The sequence below is a fragment of the Phocoena phocoena genome, chromosome 5 (assembly GCF_963924675.1).
Source record: "Phocoena phocoena chromosome 5, mPhoPho1.1, whole genome shotgun sequence".
In the NCBI taxonomy this organism is placed as follows: domain Eukaryota; kingdom Metazoa; phylum Chordata; class Mammalia; order Artiodactyla; family Phocoenidae; genus Phocoena; species Phocoena phocoena.
In genome coordinates this window covers 68,118,760-68,142,834 of record NC_089223.1, presented here as the reverse complement: position 1 = coordinate 68,142,834, position 24,075 = coordinate 68,118,760, and the positions used below count along the sequence as shown (strand labels likewise).

The following is a 24,075-nucleotide window of genomic DNA, read 5'->3' as shown; positions in this document are numbered from 1 at the left end:
CTACTTGTATATGCACCTAATGACAAAGCTCCAAAAATTCATGAAGCAAAAACTGACAGCACTAAATTTATAGTCAAAATCAAATTACAGGTGATCTTAATACTTCTTTCTTAGCAACTGATAGAACAAATTTCAAAATTGGTAATAAACTGGATTTTGAGCTACCAGTTTAACCTAATTGACATTTATAAAACATTATACCCAACAACTACAGAATACACATTCTTTTCAATTTCACTTGGAACATTCTCCAAGATAGAGCATATGCTGGGCCATGAACCAAATCACAATAAATTTCAAAGGACTGTTATTATACAGAATATATTCTGTGTGAAAATCAGAATTAAATTATAAATCAATAACAGAAGGATATCTGGAAAATCACCAAATATTTGGAAATCAAGTAACACATTCCTAAATAACACATGCACCGAAGAAAAAAATCACAAGGAAAATTTTTAAATGTTTTTAACTAAATGATAATAACAACACATCAAAATTTGAACACCCAAAGTCATCTAGGAATAGGCAGTGAAAGAAAATACATTATAAAGGTTTTCAAGGCAACATTTTAAATGGGAGGACAATGACCTTAAATAGGCTTAAATACTTTTTCTGAGTGTTTTTCTCTTTATTTGCAGAACTAAAAGAGAAGAACTACATAAAAGTTCCTCCTACCTAAGACAGACCTTAATAAGAAACTAGAATTCGATTTTTATTAAAAAAAAAACCTCAAAGGTACATTTTTAGTTTTTTTTTTAATATCCAATTAGCAAATGGGTTAAGAGCACAGACTCTGAAGCCTTAGTTAACATCCCAGCTCCACCACTCACTAGCTATGTGTCCATAGGCAAGTTACTGAATCCCTCTGTGCCTCCCTTTCCTCAACTGTAAAGTGGGGATTAATGATAATATCTATCAGTATGATAATTTTAAAAGTAAATATTTATAAAGTGCTTAGAATAATGTTTGCCCATATAAATGTTATATATGTGCCAGTTAAATAAATAATAAGTAAATACTTTGGATCACTGTCTACAATCATCACCAATCTTTGATAAAGGTAAAATTTTCATGTCTGATGTCTAAACCAAACGTTTAAACAGAAATCTAAGCTTTAAGGTTTGTTATCCAAATTGGGCATAAATCTCCCTCCCTTCCAACTTTCACCTATTCCCCTTCCCATGCTATTCCTTCTCCACCAAGCCAATCACCTGTGAAAGTGTGTGCCTTGTATTGCTTTGTTCACTGATCTTAACTCTTCACTCAGCCTAAGAACAAAAAAAGCAAGATTGAGGCCTCTGCTGTGAAACTCCTAGGTAACAAAGTTAATAGCACTGCTTATGATTATCTAAGGCAAAGGCAAGATAAGCAGACAAGGGTATTTCCTTCAGTGCTGAAGCCCCAGAGCACAGAGGCACCCCATTCCTGTGGTGAGGGTTTTAGCAGGAATTATACCGTGTTGCATAATAACCGGCTACCAAGTCTTCCACTGAATAGTTAGTTAAATCATTTAATCTCACTCTTTTCCTCTGATCTTTCATCTGTAAACTAGGGGTTAATAGACTATGTTGTGAGATATAATGAGTTAATACATATAAAGTGCCTACATATGCACGGTAAAGCAAGAATATCATAAACATTAGCTATTATTATTTGGTAGGAATTAGTCGTTTCAGTTTCAGCATTGCCTTTCCTTTAGGGTTTATTGCAATAACTATATGACTTAGGAAAGGGGTGTATTGAAGGCGGGAGTTTGAAACCGAGGGACCGCAGGAGAAACTGATACTAGCACAAAACGGCAAGGTCTATTGTCAAGCCCTGAGAATAAACTTTAGCATGGTAATCAGAGCAGAATCCCAGTGGCCACAACTTCCCTACAAAGCCGCAAACACACAAAGCAGGGCGCTCAGAATCCAAAGGCAGGAGACATCCCGACCCGGAGAAGCCAGAGGGGGCCTCAGCACAGACTTTTACGCCGCTAAATTCCCAAGGGGTTGGCTCGGTGGCCTCCACGCTCCGAGAGACGCCTTTACCCTGTAAAGTGTGTCTGTGCTTCTGTACTGCTTGGCTCCCGCAGTGGTCCCGCGTGGCGGTCGGCGCTCCCACCTGCCACACCACTACCCCCGGACCGCAGCCGCAGCCAGCGCGACAAGAGAGAGCACCCAAGCCTCGGACCTCGGGGGCGGGGCTTGCGCGGAGGCCCCACCCCGCCGTCCCCATTGGCTGAGGCTGCCCGGGGCCGGGGTCAACGCGCTCCAGTCCGAGACCCCGCAGCTCCACCCCAACGCTGATCCAAGCGGAGGAGAAGCACAGGTGGGTGAGGAGCGAGCTTCTGTGCCCGGGAAGCCTCGTCGGGGGCCATGGGGGGACAGGTGAGGCTACCACCCGGAGAGCCCTGCCGAGAAGGTGAGTGTCTGCCCAGAGCCGGAGGATCTGGCGTTCAGGTGGCGATGAGAGCGGGCGGGCGGTCCCGGGTACTTGTGGAGTCCAGAAAGGGATACGCCGACTCTTCACGCACTCATTCACGCATTTATTCATTCAGTCATTCCGCCAGTCAGACGGTCAACAAGTATTTATCGGTGCCTACAATATGCCAGACTCTGTGGGGATGCCTGAGTCGAACAAGACATACGTGGTTCCCACCCTGGTCCGGAAGAGAGATCCATGTAAAATACGGAGAGCTGAGTGTCGTGACTGAGTAATCAGGGTGCTGTAGGAAGACTCGCAAGTCTCATCTGAAAAAGACGCTTCCACTGACTCGGACTCACTTCCAGAGTCCGTGGTCGACGTCACCCAGTGGGCAGAGGGCGTGCCCGCGGACCGGACAGGAGTCCTGTCTTGCGTCCAGCGCTGGCTTGGCGAGGGTCAAACACGGTGCAGGGTCAGGCGCCCTGGACCACCCCCCGCCCCACCCCCCGGGGGAGGGCTCTGAACAAACCTGGGCTGCCCACCTCTCTCCTCTTCCTTTGTGATGAAAACGCCTCCAACCCCAGTACCCTCGCGTCTGACTCGCTGTGAAGTCACTTCTTGGCTGCTTAAGGCGAGAGCAGGACAGAGGAAGAGACCGGGAACTAGGTGCACTCATTTAGGTTTCTCACTGCTTTCTAGTCTGGGGTTTCAGCCGCCCCCTGCGTCGTGTAAACTCTTAGGGCGCCACCCCTTGCCATATGCCAGGTGTTTATAACACTCGCAGGCTTTCTACAGTCTCAATACCAAAGGCGCGCGTGAGTCCGGATAAAAGTAGGGGCACGGCTGCGGCGGCGGGGAGTGGGCGCGGGCGGACAGTGTGTATCATATGAAATGACAGTTTTCAATTTTTACGGAGTCCAAAGAAAAGCAGATTTCTATTTTACCCGGTAAGGATGTAAAGAGGGAGGGGGCAGTGAGAGGCGTGGCAAGAACTATCTTTCCAAAATTGCTGGCAACTTCCCCGGGTTTTCTCTTCTCTTGGCTCTCCCAGTTTATTCCTTGATGCGGAGAGTTGTTGTTTTAAGGGGGGAAAAGGCAGTGAACCAGTCAAAACTGTGCCACCAAGAGAAAGAAGGGACACAAAGAAAGAAAAATACCTGAACAATTCACAAACTATTCAGAAGTTGAGGTTTTGGAAGTGGTTACTAAGACAGCTGGATCTAGAATTATTTCCTAGACAATCAGTCAGTCATTCTTTGTCTAAAGAATTCCTAAACTAGTAAATCAGACTGTTACTAACACATCCACCCTTGTTTACTCAAGGATCTGTAAGTAAGGAGGATGTGTGAATTACATCCACTTGTTTGAATTTAGGGATGATTTTCCTGCTTTGCTCATGCATTAAGTTCCAACAAGAAATATTCAAGCTCCATGCTTAATACCTGGGGTTAATTAACTGTGGTAATTAATTAGGTGGGATGCTAGTGGGAAAGACTTGAGAGAAATCAGAATCCTTCTTATCAGTAGTGGGAAGAGATTAGGCTTTGGCACCAGTCTTCTCAGCTATGACGGCCTCCTTGTCTTCATCTGTAAATTGGGAATAATTCCTACAGTTTAGAGTTTGAGGAATAGATGCAGATGGGATTACACATGAAGCACACACTTCAGAGCCTGACATGGAGTAAAGGCTCCATTTTTCATTTGTTCATTTATTCAAATGACAAGAGTCCCATGTGCCAGACATTGGCCTAAGTTCTAGAATAGAGGGATTTGCAAGACAATCTGGTCCTAGACAGTCTGGGTCTAGAGGCCCAGATAATTGGTTTTCATAATTAGCAATCCAACCAAGCACAAAATTATTTGAGCCTTTGTTTTTTTCTGTAGGTGTCCATCCCCATTCTCTGGCCTCTTGGATGCAGTGGTATACATTAATAATTCTGAGATTTTACTCGTTAAAAAAAAATCCATATTATAAACATTTCTCAAAATTCCACCAAATGAACATAACTTTTATCAGCAGGACAAGCTGCATTTTCTATGTAAACTATAGCTTCTTTTATGTTACACTAAAAAAGATTTTCTCCAGATTTTTACAAGACGATTAAAAGCAGAAGTTGTTTTTTCAGCCTTCTGTAGATTTCCTAAGTGCTGAAATTCAAGTGCTTTAAGGTATTAAAAATTATTCACTAAAGGTTGTTCAAAAAGCAGTATGTTATTACTTGCAGCAGTTTATGTAGGAAATCTGATGGTCAACAGTCCTCATAGAGTATTTGACCTCCAAAAACACTGATAGTGGGACAATCTTGTTTAGAGATACAAATTTTTAACTTTTTAAAAAATCAACAGTATATGCTCAAATTTATTTGGGTTACTTGAAATAATGTGCTTCTTGCCCAGCCCTATCAGAGTTCATATGTAGATATATCTGCTAAATATATCTGCTTGATTTCCAAATTTACTCAAACTTATTTCTCATTCTTATCTGCTCCAAATTTGCTCTAAATTATTTCTCATTCCTATTCTACTCCCCTTATTCCTGTTTTTCTGTTCGTTTTCTCACTAAAATTGTCAGTTTCCATGAGAACAGAGACCTGTTTACCTGTCTTGTTGATCACTGTCTCACCAGTTCTTAGAACAAGACCCTGGCACACAGGAAGTGCTCAATAAGAATTGTTAAGTGTTGCATGAATGTATACGTAGCATGGTGTCTTGCATGGTAGGTGTTCAACAACTGATTTGTTGGGTGAATAAATAAAATTGATATATGGATATACGATGTTATTACAAAGCCATAATTAAGCTGTAAGAGGAAGTCTGTTTGGTTGGCAGTATTAAATTGTATGATGGAAAGTGAGAAATTCCTTTAGATTGGAAAGGCAGAGAAGGCCTTTCTAAGAAAGTGAGAGCTCAGTGAAGAGGAGTTAGGCATGCCAGCCACTACTGGCACTACGTAACAAGTAAAGGCTACTTAAATGCTTTAAGGTGAGAAGGAATTTAGCCTATGAAAGGAAGAGGGGAAAAAATTAGGGAATGAGGTTACAGAGAACGCTGGAGGCCAGGATTCTGTAGGCCCTTGTAGACTGTGGTGGGGATTTTGGATTTTTTCTGAATGAAAAGGGAAGCCATTACAGAATCTTGCAAGGAGAAATGACAAGATTGGACCTACTTATCTAAAAGCTCATTTCACCTGAGCTTGTCCCCTGCTACTCTTTGACCTTATCTCATACCATCTCCCTTCTCTCACCAGCCAGCCTGGCTGGTGCAGTTCCTCCCACCCCCTCAAGCAAATTCCCAAGTCTGGGTGTTTGCATTTACGCTTAGCAGAGAGGTTTTTCCATTCAATGCTGTTTTTTAAAAAAAATACTCCTTCATGCGGCTTTTACTGCTTTCCATGGCACTCAACATATTCTGTAGTTATTAGTTCACTTGTTTATTCCCCCCCCCCATTAGAATGAATGTAATAGAGCAGGAATTTTATTTTACTCACTTTTGTAACCCCAGCTTCTAAAAAATGCCTGACAGATAATAGATACTCAATAAATATATATTGAATCAAAGAATGAAAAAGACAACCAGTGTTTTTTCAGAGAATGAGAGAGAGAGAAAGAGTAATGCAATGTAATGTCAGAGGTGAGCAAGCTTTAGAGCATGTAAAGCTTTTTTTTTTAAGTCCAGGATTAGGAATCTAGACTTTGTTATAACTGCCATGAAAAATCATGGGGAATTAAGCAGGGGAGTGATATAATCTGATTCACACTGGCTGATACTTGGAGAACAAATTGTAGGAGACATGAGAGATTTCATTCACTCTTTCCTTTGCTAATATAAATAGGCAGGTGTATCAGTCACCTATTGCTGTATAACACACAACCCAAAACCCAAAGACTGAAAGCAACAATCATATATCCTTGCTTATGTGTCTGTAGGCCAGCTGATGGTTGACTAATCTAGACTGGGTACACCTGGGTGTCTCTGCATCAGGCTACATACCCACCTGGGTTTGGCTCCTTAATGTGGGATGAGCTTAGGTCTGCTCCATATGTTTTCATTCTGGGATCAAGCTGAAGGGGCAGCAGCTGCTCAGGGAAGCTCTATTCCTGAAAAGTACAGAGGTGCAAGAGTAAAGCCAACCATAATACAAGGTGGTAGACCCAACCATGTAAGTATATTTGAACCCTCTCCTTATATCACCTCTGCTGATGTCCCATTGGCCACCAATTCACTTCCAGCTGACATCAAGGGAAGAATACTCTGCCCTCGTCGGGAGGGGTAAGGAAGTGACTAATTGCTGAATAATAATCCAAACTAACTGGTAGAATGGATGGTGAGACAATGATTTTCTCAAATTGGAAATATCTTGCAGTGATTAAAAATGTAGTTTTATATAGTCACTGATTTCTCAGAAACCAAGATACTGATACCCTATTCCATGTAATGATTGGACTATATATATTATTATTCTCTGTAGACAAATAGGACTTGAAAAAATTAAAGCATTTCATCTTTGTATAAACAATAATAAATTTTAACTGACTTTACTTGTACTTTATGTTTTTACTTTTCTGAAATAGAAAGAATAGTAGCCTGGGAATTGTGTTACCTGGCCCTGTTTGGGCAGTTACATGACTTTGGCAAGTCACTTAATATCTTGGCATCAGTTTCTTTAAAATGTCTTCCAGCTACAAGTGCCTATGAATTTAGAGCTGGTCCACCAGCAATATTTATGAGCTACCAGGATTATAAGTAAATTACTCTGGGAACCAAGATAGCTTATGATGAAACCACAAAATTAAGGAAGGGGTCTTTAGAATCATCAAGTCCAACTCCTTCATTTTAGAGATGAAGAAGAAACCAAGAGTGATGACTCAACTTGCCCAAAATTATAGATAATTTGTAATGGAGCTAAAGGTGGGAAAAGGCATATAATCCTATAGAAAATTTAACTTTGTTTTAAAATTTTTAAGTTGTGTGTGTCTGTAAGGAAACATTCACACCCGTACATAGAAGATACATATTAAGTTGAATCATATGAAACTGCTATTTATGTAGGGTCAAAAATTGTCAAATATCATCAATTTCATTTGGTTTAACATAATTGAGAACATTAGCACCGTTTGTAAAAGCAAAAACACTGTAAATTATCCAATGTCCACCAACTATAAAATAGAAAAATTAATGGTGAGATAGTCATGCAGTGGAATTCTATAGAACTGTGGGGGAAAAACCAAACCTTACAGCCAGAACATCAAGATTGATAAATCTCAAAAACAAGCAAGTCACCAAAGAATACATACTATATGATTACATTTTTAGAAGGTGCAAAAAGAGGCAAATGAAACACTTTATTATTTAAAGATATAATCTTATAGGGGAAATCATTTTTTTAAAGAAAAGGAATATTAGACAGAAAATCAGGACAGTTGAAACCACACGGCTTGCGGAATCTTAGTTCCACCATCCGTGAAAGCGCTGAGCCCTAACCACTGGACCACAAGGGAATTCCCAAGTTGTTATTTCTTAAAATGGGTGGTTGACACATTGGTGTGTATTGAATTATTTTTTTCTTTATAACTGACATATATTTCCTAAATCTTAATTATCCAATATTTAGAACAATATATAATAACATCAAAGAAGTTACAACACCATGCTGTTTGCTGACAGGAGTGTAAATTGGTACAGACACTTGAGAGGGTTATTGACAGTGTCTATTAAAATGAAAAATAAAGGGGAATTCCCTGGTGATCTAGTGGTTAGGACTCCGAGCTTTCAGTGACGAGGGCTTGAGTTCAATCCCTGGTCAGGGAACTAAGATCCCACAAGCCCGGGCAATGTGGCCAAAAACAATAATAATAATAAAATAAAATGAAAAATGAGTAATGTAATAAATTTTCTGTGTTGAAGAAGGTTTGGATTAAACTCTGGAGAATTACTTTGCTTACTAGAAACATAAGAAGCCACCTCTGATTTTGAGATATCTCTAATTCCTCTGAAACCTTCCAAAGTCCCTGCCCACACGTTCTGCTTCATCCATCTCTCCCCTCCTGCCCAGCACCACTCCACACCCACCAACCTGCCAGTCACTCCCTCCTTCAGTCATACCTGCTGTGGGCTCCCTCCTTAATATGCTCCCCAAACATAAAACAATTTAAGTTCTAAGGTCAGTAACTAGATAAGATTTTTATTACTTTTTCCTGCCATAAAACTTGCAGCATTGGGACTACCCTGGTGGTTCAGTGGTTAAGAATCCGCCTGCCAATGCAGGGGACACAGGTTTGATCCCTGGTCCAGAAAGATCCCACATGCCGCAGAGCAACTAAGCCCGTGCACCACAACTACTGGGCCTGAGCTCTAGAGCCTGCGAGCCACAACTACTGAGCCTGAGCACCACAAATACTGAAGTCCGTGCGCCTAGAGTCCGTGCTCCACAAGAGAAGCCACCGCAATGAGAAGCCCGCGCACCGCAATTGAGAGTAGCCCCCACTTGCCACAACTAGAGAAAGCCTGTGTGCAGCAACAAAGACCCAACACAGCCAAAAAAAATAATTAAAAAAATTTTTAAGTTAAAAAAATTTGTTTTTGTTTAAAAAATTTTTTAACTTAAAAAAATACCTTGCAACATTAATGTCCGCTTACAATGAGAACTTATAAAAGGCAACAAAACTTATTTGCACCCCCTTATCACCTTCTGCCTCCACACCCCCTAAAATGTTGGAAACATTTTGCTGTGTCAACAGCTCAGAAAGAATATTGTTTGATTGGAATGAGGTCCACCCACACTGTTTCCAGAGATAAAGTTTTGGAATGGTTATGTTAACTACATAGTAAGTGACACTAATGCAGCCATGGAATTTACTGGACAGTCAAGTCAGATGTTTTCCCAAGAATTCACGCAATCAAAATTCTTACTACCAAATATTACTTTGCACTCTTAAGGGTTGGATGAGATGAACAGTGCCTGGGACAGATTGCTAGATGCTAGCTTATGTGAAAATTTGCAGCAATTCTTACTAAAACAACCAGCCTGAACAATTCCTCAGTTACCATAGAATATCCCTGAAGTAATATAATTCTCTTTGGAATATTTAGAAGTTTTGTCCCAGAATTTATCCTGTATCACAGGATCAAAGTTGGTTCATTTTCAAATTACAGAGATAAATGAAATAGTAATCATGAAAAGATTGAATTCAATTATTTTACCTTTTGCTAGCCCTGAACTTTACGGTTGTTTCTCAACTGTGTATGTGGTAAAATTCACATAACTTCATAATGCTTTGCCCAGGGGGCATAGATCCTGTTTTTAAAGTTTTGTTTCTAAGACATCATTTAGTTGTTCATGTGCCCTCTTAAGATTTTTGAGATGTAAAACTGATTTTCTTTTTTCACTTAATTCTAAAATTGTAGTTGATTAATTTTTCTTTGCCCGTTTTTGTTTAAGGTAAGTCATGCTAGGGAAATATGCCTTTTAAATGGAAAAAAAAAAGTTGAGAAGATGGTCAGAAAACCTAGTCACGGTGTCACCTTGTTTGCAGCTTTTTGAGTGGAGAATAGATTATAAAAAGTTTCTTAGTGTAAAATGTTTTTATTCTGTGTTTTAGTATTTAGCCTCAAAAAAAAAAAAAAAAGAAAGGCACTTAATAATGGGTCTGGTTCAGTGGATTTACATGCTCATTTGAATCCTATTCAGGAAAAAAAAAAAACCTCCTGATATTTAATTCATTTGTCTATTAGATGCTTTTTTTTTTAAGGAGGAAGTGAGTTAGTAGACCTGCAAAATTATTCTTTTTAGGAAAGTGGTCCAGAAAACTAAACCCGCTTTTAAACATGTTTTCTGAAATGAACAATTCGTACCCCACCAAGTGGGATAGCTCAGTTTCCTGTAACATGGTGATTTCTAGACCCACAGGGTTGCTCTGCCCTTTTCCACCTTCAGTCGCCATATATGCTGCTGCTTTCCCGGAGACACACTGATGGCGTGAAGAAGAGAAGTGGACATTGTAGGGCTGTGATGAACCGCTGAGCGCAAGCCGGGTCTGAACAGCTCCACGCTGCTCCAGCTGGAGCAGAGAACTGAGTACTGCTAGATCTTCCATTTTATGAGAGGAATCCAGACTTTCACGTGACGTCTCGCATGTTTGCATGATAACAGCTCAACAACTTTGCAGACATTTTGAAGAACCTGTGTGAGCCCAGCTGAACCTGTGAGCCCGTGGACCACGTGCTGGAGACCGCCCATCGGGCAGTAAAAAAACAGTGTGTCAGTACTGCCCACTCAAGTTTCTCTTTCTTGGACAAAGAAAATAAAGATTAGTGTGTCTCCCTTTTGTCGGTTGACATTTCCCTCTTTCCCTTTTCCAGGCTACGTGCTGTCTCTGATCTGTCCGAATGCCTCCCAGGCTTGGTGTGAGATCACACGTGTGTCACAGCTGCTGGCTTCTCCTGTCCTCTACAGGGACCTGAATTCCAGCATAACCAACTGCAGCATTTCTGCAAATGCAGAGAACAAATACAGTCTTTATGTAGGCCTGGTACTGGCAATAAGTTCCAGTATTTTTATTGGCTCCAGTTTCATCTTGAAAAAAAAGGGCCTCTTACAACTGGCCAACAGGGGAGTTACTAGAGCTGGTAAGAAATGGATGCAACTAACGAATCCAAGTTTCTAACTGCAGAAACCATCCTACTGTAAGACCACGGTGCTACAGGAATAACGTTTCACCGTCTCTGTCTTCACCCCTATTCCTGTTCTTAGCAACTGTTCTCAGCAGTTTCCAGGATTGAGCCAGTTGTGTCTCCTTTAGGGTGAGACTAAAATGCAAGAGGTTTGGGGTGTGGGATGAGCTCTTCTTTCATAGCCTTAGTCTGAGATTCCAGGATTTAGTCAGATCAGGCCACTCCCCTGATTAAAACACATCAGTGGCTTTTCTTTGCGCTCAGAGTAAATTCCAAACATCCTTGCACAGTCTCTGACCTCACCTGCTGCCTAAAATGGCCTGTGCTACCTCTCCAGCTTCATCTTCAGCCTCCTTCACTATCGTGTGCTTTTCTCTGGCTCCTGGAATGTACCGAGTTCTCTCCCACCTCGGGGTCTTTTCCTTTGTCTGCAGCTCTCTTCTGCCTGACTGTCATTTAGCTGACTCATCCTTCAGACTTCAGCTAAACTATCACCCCTGCAGAAAGCCCTTCCTCGACCATCCTCTCTGGGGAGGTTTCACTCACCTCTACCCCTGCTGTTCTCTATCACTGCACTAAGGGTTTCCTTCATTGTACTTGGAATAACTTGTCATTGTACATTAATAGTCTATTTACTTGTTGTCAACAGGCTTACTTGTTTATTGATAGTATATTCACAAGAGCAGGGACGTACCCTAGCATAGGGGTTGGCATCCAATAAGTATTGTCAAATCAGTAAATGGATTACAGTAGAGTTAGGTTACTATTTGTAGTGACATTTCAGAAGCTGTGTAGCTCTGCTTGGCTATCCTTCATTAACCATGAGTTTTCTATTCATTCTTATCAAGAATAATGTCCTAAAAGAGTTAAATATCTTTCTAAGGTTCATAGGGGAAAATAAACGGCTATGAATTGTGCAAACAAGTTTATAAAAGAGTACTATTGAGGGGACATTGATAAAACAGTTTGGCGTTAACAAAGATAGACAAAATAATAAAAGATAATTGAAAACTTATATAAGTACATACAGCAATTTAATATACAATTTTTAAAAGTGGCATTTCAATCCACTGGAGAAAGGATTAATTATTCAATCAAAAGTACTGAGACAACTGGCAAAAGCTAGAGGAGAAAAATGTGAGAGCTTTACTTTATACCATTTGGTAAAATAGATTCCTCATAGTTTAGAGTTAAATTTAAAATGAAATAATTTTTTTATAAAAACCTAAAAGAAAGTCTTCCTAAGCGTAAAGATAAAGGAAGAAACAATTCTATATAAAGGAAGAGATTATCTGGATTGACCCCCCCAAAAAAAAATCCTATATAAAAACACCTTTAACTGAAACTATAAAGGAAATGACATGTGGGGAAAATTTTCAAACTATATGACAAAGGGTAGTTAAGTCACAATATACAAAGAGTGACTATAGTCGATAAGAAAAAGATAGGTACCTAACAGAAAGGCAAAACACATAAACAAGGAACTCACAGAATAAGAATTGTAAGTGGCCAATAAACATACCTAAGTAAATGTTACTTCACTAGTACCCAAAGATATACCAACTATATAACACTGAACTCCTGGGTTTTACCTACTATTTTAACAATATTTGGTTTTTCTTTAAAAAATAATGCCCTATGTTGGTAAGGGAATTTGGGAAATAAATAGCCCTCTCAAACATTGGTGGAAGCAATATAAATGGGTACAAACTTTCCTGAGAGCAATTTGGGAAAGCTTAAAAATGTTAATATCTTAAAATCTAATAATTCTACCTCTAGGAGTTTGTCTTCAGAAGTGAACGAAGCTACAGTACTATAATCAAAACAGTGTTGTATTGGCACAAAAACAGACATATAGATCAGTGGAACAGAATAGAGAGTCCAGAAGTAAACCCACACATCTACGGTCAATTAATCTACAACAGAGGAAGCAAGAATATACAATGGAGAAAAGACAGTGTCTTCAACAAGTGGCAATGGGAAAGCTGGACAGCTACACGTAAATCAATGAAATTAGAATACTTCCTCACACCATATACAAAAATAAACTCAAAATGGTTGAAAGAGCTAAATATAAGATGTGACACCATAAAACTCCTAGAAGAGAACATAGACAAAACATGCTTGGACATAAATCGTGGCAATATTTTTAGATCAGTCTCCCAAAGCAAAAGAAATAAAAGCAAAAATAAACAAACAGGACCTAATCAAACTGAAAGCTTTTGCACAGCAAAGAAAACCACCAAAAAACTAAAAAGACAACCTATGTAATGGGAGAAAATATTTGCAAACGATGTAACCAATGAGGGGTTAATATCCAAAATATACAAATGCTAGTACAACTCAATATCAAAAAAACAACCCGATCAAAAAATGGACAGAAGATCTAAATAGACATTTCTTAAAAGAAGACATACAGATGGTCAATAGGCACATGAAAAGATGCTCAGCATTGCTAATTATTAGAGAAATGCAAAGCAAAACTACAATGAGGTATCATCTCACACTGGTCAGAATGGCTATCATCAAAAAGGTCTACAAATAAGAAATGCTGGAGAGGGTGTGGAGAAAAGGGAACCCTCCTCCACTGCTGGTGGGAATGTAAATTGGTACAGCCACTGTGGAAAACAGTATAGAGTTTCCTTAAATAAAAACAGAGCTACTATATGATCCAGCAATCCCACTCCTGGGCATATTTTCAAAAAAGACGAAAACTCTAATTTGAAAAGATACATGCACCCCAATGTTCAAAGCAGCGCTATTGACAATAGCCAAGACATGGAAACAACCCAGGTGCCCATCAACAGATGACTGGATTAAAAAGATGGGGTATATCAATACAATGGAATATTACTCAGCCATAAAAATAAATGAAATCTTACCATTTACAGCAACATGGATGAACCTAGAGAATATTATACTAAGTGAAGTAAGTCAGACAAAGAAAAATATATGAAATCACTTAGATGTGGAATCTATAAAATAATACAAATGAATATATATAAAAAGAGAAACAGACTCACAGACACAGAAAACGAACACATATATATTATATATACATACGTATATATATATATATATATATATATATATATGGTCTCATACAGGTTAAATTAATAATAATAATATATAATAGACCAGATTTTAGACTATTCAATCATTAAGGGCTGAGAAAGTATTTGTTCTATTAAGTTTTTTTAAAACAGCATATGAAATCATATTTTAATTTTCCAGTTTGGTTATTTGCAAATTTTGTAAGGAGAAAATCATAAATAAACATGGTTAACTGCTTTGCAACATAATCCTCACAGCTAACGTATCCTTTTTAGCTTAACTATAACAAAATCAGATAGGTCAAGTTCACAGCGTTAAGTATATTAAAATTGGTGAGAAAATTGCAATTTCTAAAACAATCATAACAATGACTTAAGCTCACAAATTACAGAGTGGGAAGATAACTCTCTGAATATCTTAGGAAAGGTTTTTGTCCTTTTCAGTAGACTAGACAAATTCAATTTCATGGTGCCAAGGTAGAGAATAAGTAGAATCCAGCTGGCCAATGCTGGCTATTCTCTCATTGACTATCCAAAATCTCAAAGGCTCTTATGTCAACCATCTTCATCCCTTTGAGGTCCTCCTTAGGTACCAACCTAATTTATGATTTATGTCTTTAATTTTTTAACTGTGGCTGAAACAAAGTATTTAGGGCTTATAATACGCTATGTCCATATCTGAATGGCATAAATATAGTGTGGACAAAAAATATAACCTGCCATATCAGTAAACAAATGGTGTTGCCAACATCAAGCCATTAGCCACTGCAGCCACCAGCAGACAGTGCATCCTGAGGGCGTTCAGGATGGAGAAAACAGGATACTGGCCCTAGATAGTTAAAAGTGCATATCAAAGGAGTGATTTCAATGAGCCCAGACCCTTGCACCTTCCCATACCTAGAAAAGTGCTAAATTCATTTTCTTGAATTAATGGTAATCTTTTGATGTTCCAAATACCTGTTTTGTTTGTTTGTTGTTTTTGCAAAAACTCCTATATATCCTGGCTCCTCCCTTACTCATTCAGGGCAGTTGCTCAGAGCTGTCTGAGAGGCTGCCTCCTGGGCTTAAGTCCTCAGCAAGTCCACCGAATAAAGCATAATTCTCAACTTTCAGGTTGCGCATTTCTTTTCAGTAGACAGTAGTAACCTGATGACTAAATAAAATTTTCCTGCAGATGAAAAAACTGACTTTGTGTAGAAATCAAAGACAATATAAAAAAAGCTTTAGAAGATTTCTAAATGGAAGATTTACTGGAAACGACCAAGTAAATAAGCTAAAGATGAGATATACTGACCAGGCCTTAAGCCTTGTGTTTTCCAACCATACTCCGGTACCTTTTGTAGAAATTAATTCCTCAAACCCTCTTCCTCCACTTTAGAACTTAATTTCTATTTGTATCATTTTCCTAGGACAAGGTGGATATTCTTACCTCAAGGAATGGCTCTGGTGGGCAGGATTACTCTCAAGTAAGTCCTTAATGCCGAGAATAGTGTTTGCTTGTGAAATGATAAAGTACATGCAATTGTTCAAATTGATTAATTTAGCTAAGTGTTAAGGATGGCATTTAAGTCTAGATTTGTGTGGGCATAATGTCTTACATATAAAATAAATTACATGTATTTAGAATTAAGTTTTACTCTTTCTTCCCCCCACCTGCACATTCTCAATACTGTTTTGGAATGCACGTAAAAAAGTTATTGTCTGGAATCTTATATTTTATCACAAACTTCTCCTTCTCTTGTATTTTATTCCCCATAACAATTGAGGAAAATGCTTCCCTCCCACATTTTCCCAGCTCCTAATTCAATATGCGACTGTTCTCGCTGCATAGAGTAGGTACACTTTCCTGGCCAGGACCAAAATATGGATAAATGAAAGTCCCCTTGGACTGTTTAGCTCTGAACAAATGGAGAGAAGATGAAGGTTGCCAGCACTCTCCTTCCTCCTAGACTTGCCCTGAGGATTAAATGAGACTCTGTATGAGGTGAAAGCACTGTCTAAACGCTAATGTGATGTCCAGTAAGAAGGCAGTGTATCACCCTCAGGCACTTTTGCAGATTTATATCTCCCTCCTAACTCCTCTGAACTTTCTCAAATCCCAAGCCTAAAACTTCCAGGGAAAGGACCTCATAAATTGTAGTTTCACACTACTTCCAGCCATCTCTGCAGCCAAAAGCCTTAAAACTTCCAGTGATTTTCTTGTACTAAGTAAGACATTTCAGTATTTTTGAGATCCTGTTACAAGAAAGAATTGGATAACTTTTCTTTAATAAATGGTGGTATCTAAAAGGCGTGTTACCTGAAAACTGGGTTCATCTCTTGATGGGTGTCAAAAGACACAACCAAGTCAGAGGTTGGGAGAAGGAAGGATTTATTACTTGCAGCAAGTAAGGGGAACACTGGGGATCTTTCCCAAAGCAGTGTCTTCCCAAACAGCAAAACTAGGAAAGTTTTAAGCTAAAAGTACATGCATATTCATGAAGGGGCTTGAGCAGAGGAGCATTCAGCATAGAATTGGGGCAGAGGTTGACAAAATCCACGCATTAACTGATGGAAGTCACGAGGGTCAGAAAAGGTCAACATCAGGACTTCCCTGTGGCGCAGTGGTTAAGAATCCACTGGCCAATGCAGGGGACATGGGTTCGAGCCCTGGTCCAGGAAGATCCCACATGCCGCGGAGCAACTAAGCTCGTGCGCCACAACTACTGAACCTGCACTCTAGAGCCTGCAAACCACAACTACTGAAGCCCACGCGCCCTAGAGCCCACACACCGCAACTACTGAGCCCACACGCTGCATCTACTGAAGCCCGTGTGCTCTAGGGCCCGTGTGCCACAACTACTGAGCCCACGTGCTGCAACTACTGAAGCCTGCGCACCCAGAGACCATGTTCCGCAACAAGAGAAGCCACCAAGAAGCCCATGCACTGCAATGAAGAGTAGCACCCGCTCGCCGCAATTAGAGAAAGCCTGCACACGGCAACGAAGACCCCACACAGCCAAAAAAAATTTTTTTTAATTTAATAATAATTATAATACCTTAAAAAATCTTCTAAAAATAAGTGTTATATATGCTGGGGAAGCACTATGGTTCAATTAAGAAAAAAAGAAAAAGAAAAGGTCAGCATCATCGTCCCTTGGGTTCAAGTTGATCTGGTGGTTGAGGGGACTTAAATTCTACAAAATAGGTCAAGGAAGTACTTCAGGCTAATCTTTACCATTGAAACAGAACTGCGAGTCTTTACAACTGATTTATCATCTTTGCTGTTGTTACTCCTCTTGCCTGATAACAGTTTGTTCCTTTGTTCCCTTAAGATCATTAATTACTGAGACCTGTTTGAGGGCAAGCATTGTGGCCAGGCTTAGATCAAAAATGGCTTAGTCCTAAAATGGCTTCTCTTATGTCAAAAAGCTGTATCTGGTTCTTTTCTCCCGGGATCCCATACCCTATCTGCTTACAGGATGGTAAATAAAAATAATTTAAATTTGTATAGCTTTTTCAGCTTTTAAGGTGTTTTCACATCTGTTTTCTTACTTCATTTGAGTAAATGTTGTCAGGGACTGTGCTGGGAAGATTCCAAATAAATATTTGGATGATTCTTTCTCCTTTTCTCTCTCTCTCTGTCTGTCGTATCTCTCCACCCTCTACCCACACAATAGAATGAAAGTAGAAGGAGAATATTATATGGCTATGTTTGTAATTTTAGTCTCACCATGCACAAAGTTTCTGCCAGTATTGAAGAGTGAAAAGCACAAGTCTTCAACGTCAGAGATTTTATCTAGTGACAAACATACAGTACTTCAATTATGAAATCAGTATTTTCCTGGAAAGCTGTCTGTAATGATAAAAATATAAATAATGAAGTATTCAAGAAAACACGTCGATGAAAAAAATTAATCAGTCGATCTAAGAAAAAAATGGCAAGTTTTATTCACACCGAACTGAGGATTATAACCCGAGAACAGCCTCTCAGAAACAGAACTGCTCCGCCTGTTAGAGATCAAAGCACAGTTATAAGTTCTTGAGACAGGGGGCATTAAATGCCATCTAATGGACAGTTTACACAATCCAGAGCTGCACTTACAAAGAGAGTAGTGGGCCCTTACGAGATTAAGAAGGAAGGTCATCTCCTAAGGAGGTCTGGTTAATGCAGACGTACAACACACACTAAACGGGAGGGAGGAGGTCCAGATGGGCCAAAAAAGAAAATTATGTTTACATTTTTCTCATCTTGCCATAAAGTATGAATTTCATTTCATTACTTACTATTCTGAGAAAACTACCACTGTTGCTCTGAAGGGAGCAGTCTCCTACCGTTCTGTACGTTTCTATTTATTTTATGATATTTTAAAGCTGATTACTCCTGTAGATTTGGCTGGGGCTGGGGTCGGGCTTGGGGGGTGGAGTGGATAGCAGCCAGAGGGAAAAAGAAAATGGGTGCTGGTGTCTTTTATCTGTTCCAGGAGCTCCCTCTACAGTGTGTCTGCTTGGCGCAGTTTACAGCGTGAAATACTACATTCTGTGGGCAAGCATTCAGTTGTGACCCATGAGAATAATTCGGCCCCAATTCAAGGGCCCAACTCTTAGAAAGATTTTCCCTCACTCTAGAAGTTAATTGCATCACACTATCTTATGGAAGCCTGGAGTTCCTCAGATAAAGATTCCAGGAGCATGTTGTTAGGACTTTCAAAGAGCTGCTTGGATATCCTTGAGCTACTGAGATACTGTTACTTACATGTAGATCATCTGCAATCCAGAGGTGCCTGACTACACAGGCCCGTGGTAGGCATCTCTGCCTATCCCCTGCCTAGACTGTATGTACATCTCTAGAAAGCGTTCTAATTTTACAAGCTGCTTTATTGTTAATTTGCATAGCAGTAGGTATTCTTGAGCAAACAATCATTCTTACTTACTCCAAAGCTACCTCTTCTAGATTTCATCAGGGTGACCAAACATGTTTCTGGTTCTAAAGTAACTAAAAACGTTATTGAAGGTCATTTAAAATAGCTATTCCTCTGTCGCCATTTTTTGCATTCATTGAGTTTGCATCACCAGGTAGTTACAGTTTATCCTTTTAATACCAAACCTTCCCCACCTTCCCTAAAAGAAGTTAAATTATTCCTTTTCATTAGATATATGAGTGTCTGTGGGATAAAAGACGACTGCTTTGCATGCGTCAGTTGTTTTTCTCATAGGGATCAATAAGCCTGTCTTTTATATTAATACTGCTGCTTGCTTTCCAGTGGGAGCAGGCGAGGCTGCGAATTTTGCAGCTTATGCTTTCGCACCTGCCACCTTGGTCACCCCACTGGGCGCTCTGAGTGTTCTCATAAGGTACGTAAGCAATAAGGAACTTGGCTTCTGAGGGGTTTTAATACCATGATAAACTGAACCCACAAGAAACAGATTACGAAGCATACCTCAAAACAGAATTTTGAAAATCACAAAACTAATGTGAGAAGACTATACAATAAATAGCAGGAGAAATAGGAAATGGATGGTCTTCCCGCAAAACCCAGAGTAATTGTGCGTTTTCCTTGTGACGATTCAGTGGAGCCAAGCAGATTTTTTTCCCCTCTCACCTGAACAAATTACCGCAGCCCTTTTTAATGCTTTCTGTTGTCATAGTGGCTAATGACCGTAGTTGTCAGAGGACTTTACAAAGCATGGTGTTCGGGTTAAATTTCAACTTTCACTAAAACTCTTGCATTGTCTGCTGGATACTTCTGTTTGGAGATATCTTAGTTTCTTTTAGTACTGGAAACAGGAATCATATTCCTGTCAATAAAAAGTGGATCTAATATTTCTGAGTTGGTCTTTATTATGATTCCAAATGAATGTGTTCCATGAACTCTATTTTGTAACTAAGCAACTGTTTTGTTTGTTGTCTTTTTCTTTTCCTTTTATCTCCATTCATTACCAACCTCTAGAAGAAAGCTTATGACTAAGGCTACCCACTTCTTTTCACCGTCTTTGTAGGATTGTTGTGAGAAGTAAGTGAGTCCATAAAGAAAGCACTAGAACACTGGCTACTAGTGAATGGTAGATATCGGTAGTAGCACTTTTTGCTGAGGCTGCCGTCCTCATCAGTGGCCACATGAGGGTGACTCTCAGAAAGCACTTGGTAATTGACCATAGTCTTGGGTGCAAATGGATACTGATAATGCCCTGGTGGGAGTGCCAGGGCATCAGGAGAAGGGGCCACAGTGGACCTACTGGTTGAGCCGCAGGATGGCATCTGTGTCCATGGTGGTGCCAACCTAGAACTTCCTGAGGCCATGGCAACAAGGTAGTGGGAGCAGTGAATAGGTGAAAGTATCAGAGCAATAGCAGTCGGTAAGGAAATATTTTAATATTTTGACAACCCATATGGTTGTACTTGTGTGTACCAGGTAACTATTGGCCCTGAGCAGAGTAATTCTTCTTTAGGTATATATCGTTCTTTGAAGCTTTCCTGAGCACACATGTTCTAAATGTGTCATGCCAGTAAGATGTAAAAGTTCTTCCATTTTGTTTGGCTTTATAGGAGAAAATGGGGAAATTCAAAATGAATTAAGTGGGACCTCTTAGAAGGTCATGGGAAGATGACAGGTGTATAGAATGCCTGTTATAACTTTTTAACTATAAAAGCAATTAAGCAGACTTGATTAATTACTTGTATTTTTCTAGATACAAATTTAGTAATATATAACGAACTTCACACACAGAAAGGAAGGAAGGTTGGGAGGGAGAGAAGGAAGGAAGGGAGGGAGGGAGGGAGGGAAGGAAGGAAGGAAGGAAGCCAGCCAACCAGGGTTTTCAGTGTCACATAGCATATTCCAATCAGTTGATTGGGATACAGACTGGTGCGCACCGCAGTGCGACGTCTGAGCTGCCACGGAATCCAAAGGTAACTGAACAAGAGTGATTTTTTTTTTTTCTTCTTCCAACAGTGCACTGTTGTCTTCCTATTTTTTAAATGAGCACTTGAACATTCATGGGAAAATAGGCTGCATATTAAGTATATTGGGGTCAACTGTGATGGTTATCCATGCCCCACAAGAAGAGGAAGTTGCTTCTCTGCATGAAATGGAAATGAAATTGAGAGACCCAGGTCTGTGATTCAACCAAAAGAAACCCTTACTCAAATTCTGCTCCACTTTCTCTTCTCATCAAATGAATTGGTAATAATATTGTAAGAGGCTTCCTAGAAGCCTAGTTGTGGGTTGAGGTACAGTACAGTTTGACCGAGTGATACAAGTCTTCTGAAAATGTGGCACCCATGCTTCCCCTCCACAAAATGAAAGGAAGAGATGGGGTTAGAAAAGGGAAAAGACTTATACTCCAACCCAAACTTTCACATCTTTCTCCCTCTGAAAATAAAAAGTCAATCAGACAATACCTGCTGTACCTCATAGTGTTGTCAGTGAGGTTCAAATGATATGTCTGTGAAAGTCCATTGCGAAATATTGAGCCATGCAGTAAAATGTTGTTGCTCCTGTTTTTTTATTTAGTCTCATGTCTCTTCCTAAAACACCTAGGCTCCTAAACTCATGACTAACAAGATTTCAAAAAGATTTGATTCTATTAGCATTTTCTGAAGTCTAATTCTTTTCTCCTCCTAACAGGATTTATCTCCTTTGCTGTGATCATAACTGTGATCTCCTTGGTGCTGATTTTGATTGTAGCTCCCAAGAAAGGACAGACCAATATATTGGTCTACATTTCAATCTGTTCATTGATTGGAGCATTTTCAGTTTCTTCTGTCAAGGGCCTGGGAATTGCCATCAAGGAACTACTGGAATGGAAGCCCATTTATAAGCATCCCCTGGTCTTTGTTTTGCTGGCTGTACTCGTGCTTTCAGTGACAACACAGATTAACTATCTCAACAAGGCATTGGACACCTTTAACACATCTCTTGTGACTCCCATTTATTATGTGTTCTTCACTTCCATGGTAGTAACTTGCTCCGCCATCTTATTCCAAGAATGGTATGGCATGAATGCTGGAGATATCATCGGGACTTTGAGTGGGTTCTTCACCATTATCAATGGCATCTTCCTTCTACATGCTTTTAAAAACACTGACATTACCTGGAGTGATCTGACATCCACCACTCAGAAAGAAGTCCTCTCTCTGAATGGCAATGAAGACAAATACGTCTTACTAGAGAATGTAGAATGTTCAGCCCCAGGATTTGAAGATGACATTACCTTGTTTAGCAGGACTGATGATCAAAGTCGCTAGAAACCCTGAACTTTAACCGCTAAGAGACACTTGGAGAGGAGAAGGAATACCTGATTCTTGGAACAACTATTAGGAAAGCTGGCATTTTTAAAGTTCTAACTAATAATTTAGACATGAGGCCAAAGAAAAATGCCTTTATTTTTGGCCATCAAATTTGAAAATCAGGGCTTCCCTGGTGGCGCAGTGGTTGAGAGTCCGCCTGCCGATGCAGGGGACACGGGTTCGTGCCCCGGTCTGGGAAGATCCCACATGCCGCGGAGCGGCTGGGCCCGTGAGCCATGGCCGCTGAGCCTGCGCGTCCGGAGCCTGTGCTCCGCAACGGGAGGGGCCACAGCAGTGAGAGGCCCACGTACCGCAAAAAAAAAAAAAAAAAATTGAAAATCAAAGTTTTGATCCTCCTCCAGAAGGCTTCTGCTGTTTTTCATTTCTGCAAACTTGAAATATTCCCTAAGCATGAAAGAAGTCAGAGTTGGATAACTCTCAGAATGATCTCTTTCTTCTGGTCACAATATGTTTGGTTCTGCCAGGTGGCTCTTCATTTCTTTGGCCGCTATTCTTAGTCTCTCAGTAATTCACAGGTAAACACAACTGTGTGCTGATAAGCAGAATATCAGTCACCATTCTCTAATGAGTCATAGTTTCAAATTATTAAAACTGAGAAGCGAGATCACTGATGCCTCCCACCTTCTACAACTTCCTTCTTTCTAAACTAGGTAGCTAACGGGTAGAGTGTTAAAGAAAAAAATAGACATGTTGGAAATCTGCTGCTTGGTGGGCTAGAATGTGTAAGACACACACGCCTATGAAGAGCTTATAAATTGTAACTTATTGAGGAGTTTGAGGAGAATAGGAAGGCAAGTTAACTTCTTAGAAAACTCAGGGAATACTACAGGAAAATACCTTTTTCTATTAAAGCCTATATAAAATTTTCCTATCTCACTCCAGGTGCGTGGCAGGAGTAACATTTTTGGTGGTCTCTACCGTTTATGGATCGATTAATCCATTAATCTTTTCTCATTGATTTAATGGAAAAGAAATTAGCTATCTTATTTCTAGACTAATTTATTCCTCTCAAAAAAAATCCTAACCAAAACATTATGACATTAAAAACAAACAAAAACTCTTCAGGTTGACTGGATTATTCTCTTCTAATGTCAAATGTTATTAGTTTTGTTTGTTTGTAATCTACCTCAAGTCTATTCTGGGTAATAATAGTAGATTCTTTTCTTCAGAATTCTATTAAAGTGACTTTAGCATTTCCCCAGTTCGGTTGAACTGTGATTGATTTTCACGGTGATGACCTGAGATGATTGCAAAGCCCTAAAGTGCTGGCATAGTCTCTTTGGCATAGTTTAGTGTTGAGTGCAATTCAGGGCATTCTAAACTTTTGAAAATTGATAATCTGTGGAAGATTCACGGGTTGATACCGTAGGTCAACTATATGTTTACTGTGTTGATTGCTGTTAATTGTATATCAGATATATAAGCTACGAACACAAGTTTGTACAAAAAGTATTCTCTCAAAAAGTAGTGTCTGAAAGTTGTAGAAATTCTTTTAAGTTTCTCTTTTTCTGTTGAAAACTCTGTTGATTTCTCCAGGACACCTTCTTGGTGAGGAAATTAATAGCATCCAACCTGAGGTTGGGGTAGTCCTCCACTCGACTGTATCTTAGTGTCAGATATTTCTTCAACGTCACCTGTTGACAAAGCTTT

At 39.7% G+C, this 24,075-nt stretch overlaps 1 protein-coding gene across 1 annotated transcript; it reads left to right on the top strand.

Annotated features, from left to right (window-relative positions):
- The first annotated feature begins 2,304 nt into the window (after positions 1 to 2,304).
- Positions 2,305 to 22,362, top strand: NIPAL1 (NIPA like domain containing 1). Its single transcript, XM_065877894.1, has 6 exons — positions 2,305 to 2,409; positions 10,771 to 11,037; positions 15,545 to 15,601; positions 19,379 to 19,469; positions 21,068 to 21,228; positions 21,743 to 22,362. The coding sequence occupies exons 1-6, from the start codon at positions 2,364 to 2,366 to the stop codon at positions 22,360 to 22,362; spliced, it is 1,242 nt and encodes a 413-aa protein (XP_065733966.1). The 5' UTR covers positions 2,305 to 2,363.
- The last annotated feature ends 1,713 nt before the right edge of the window (positions 22,363 to 24,075 follow it).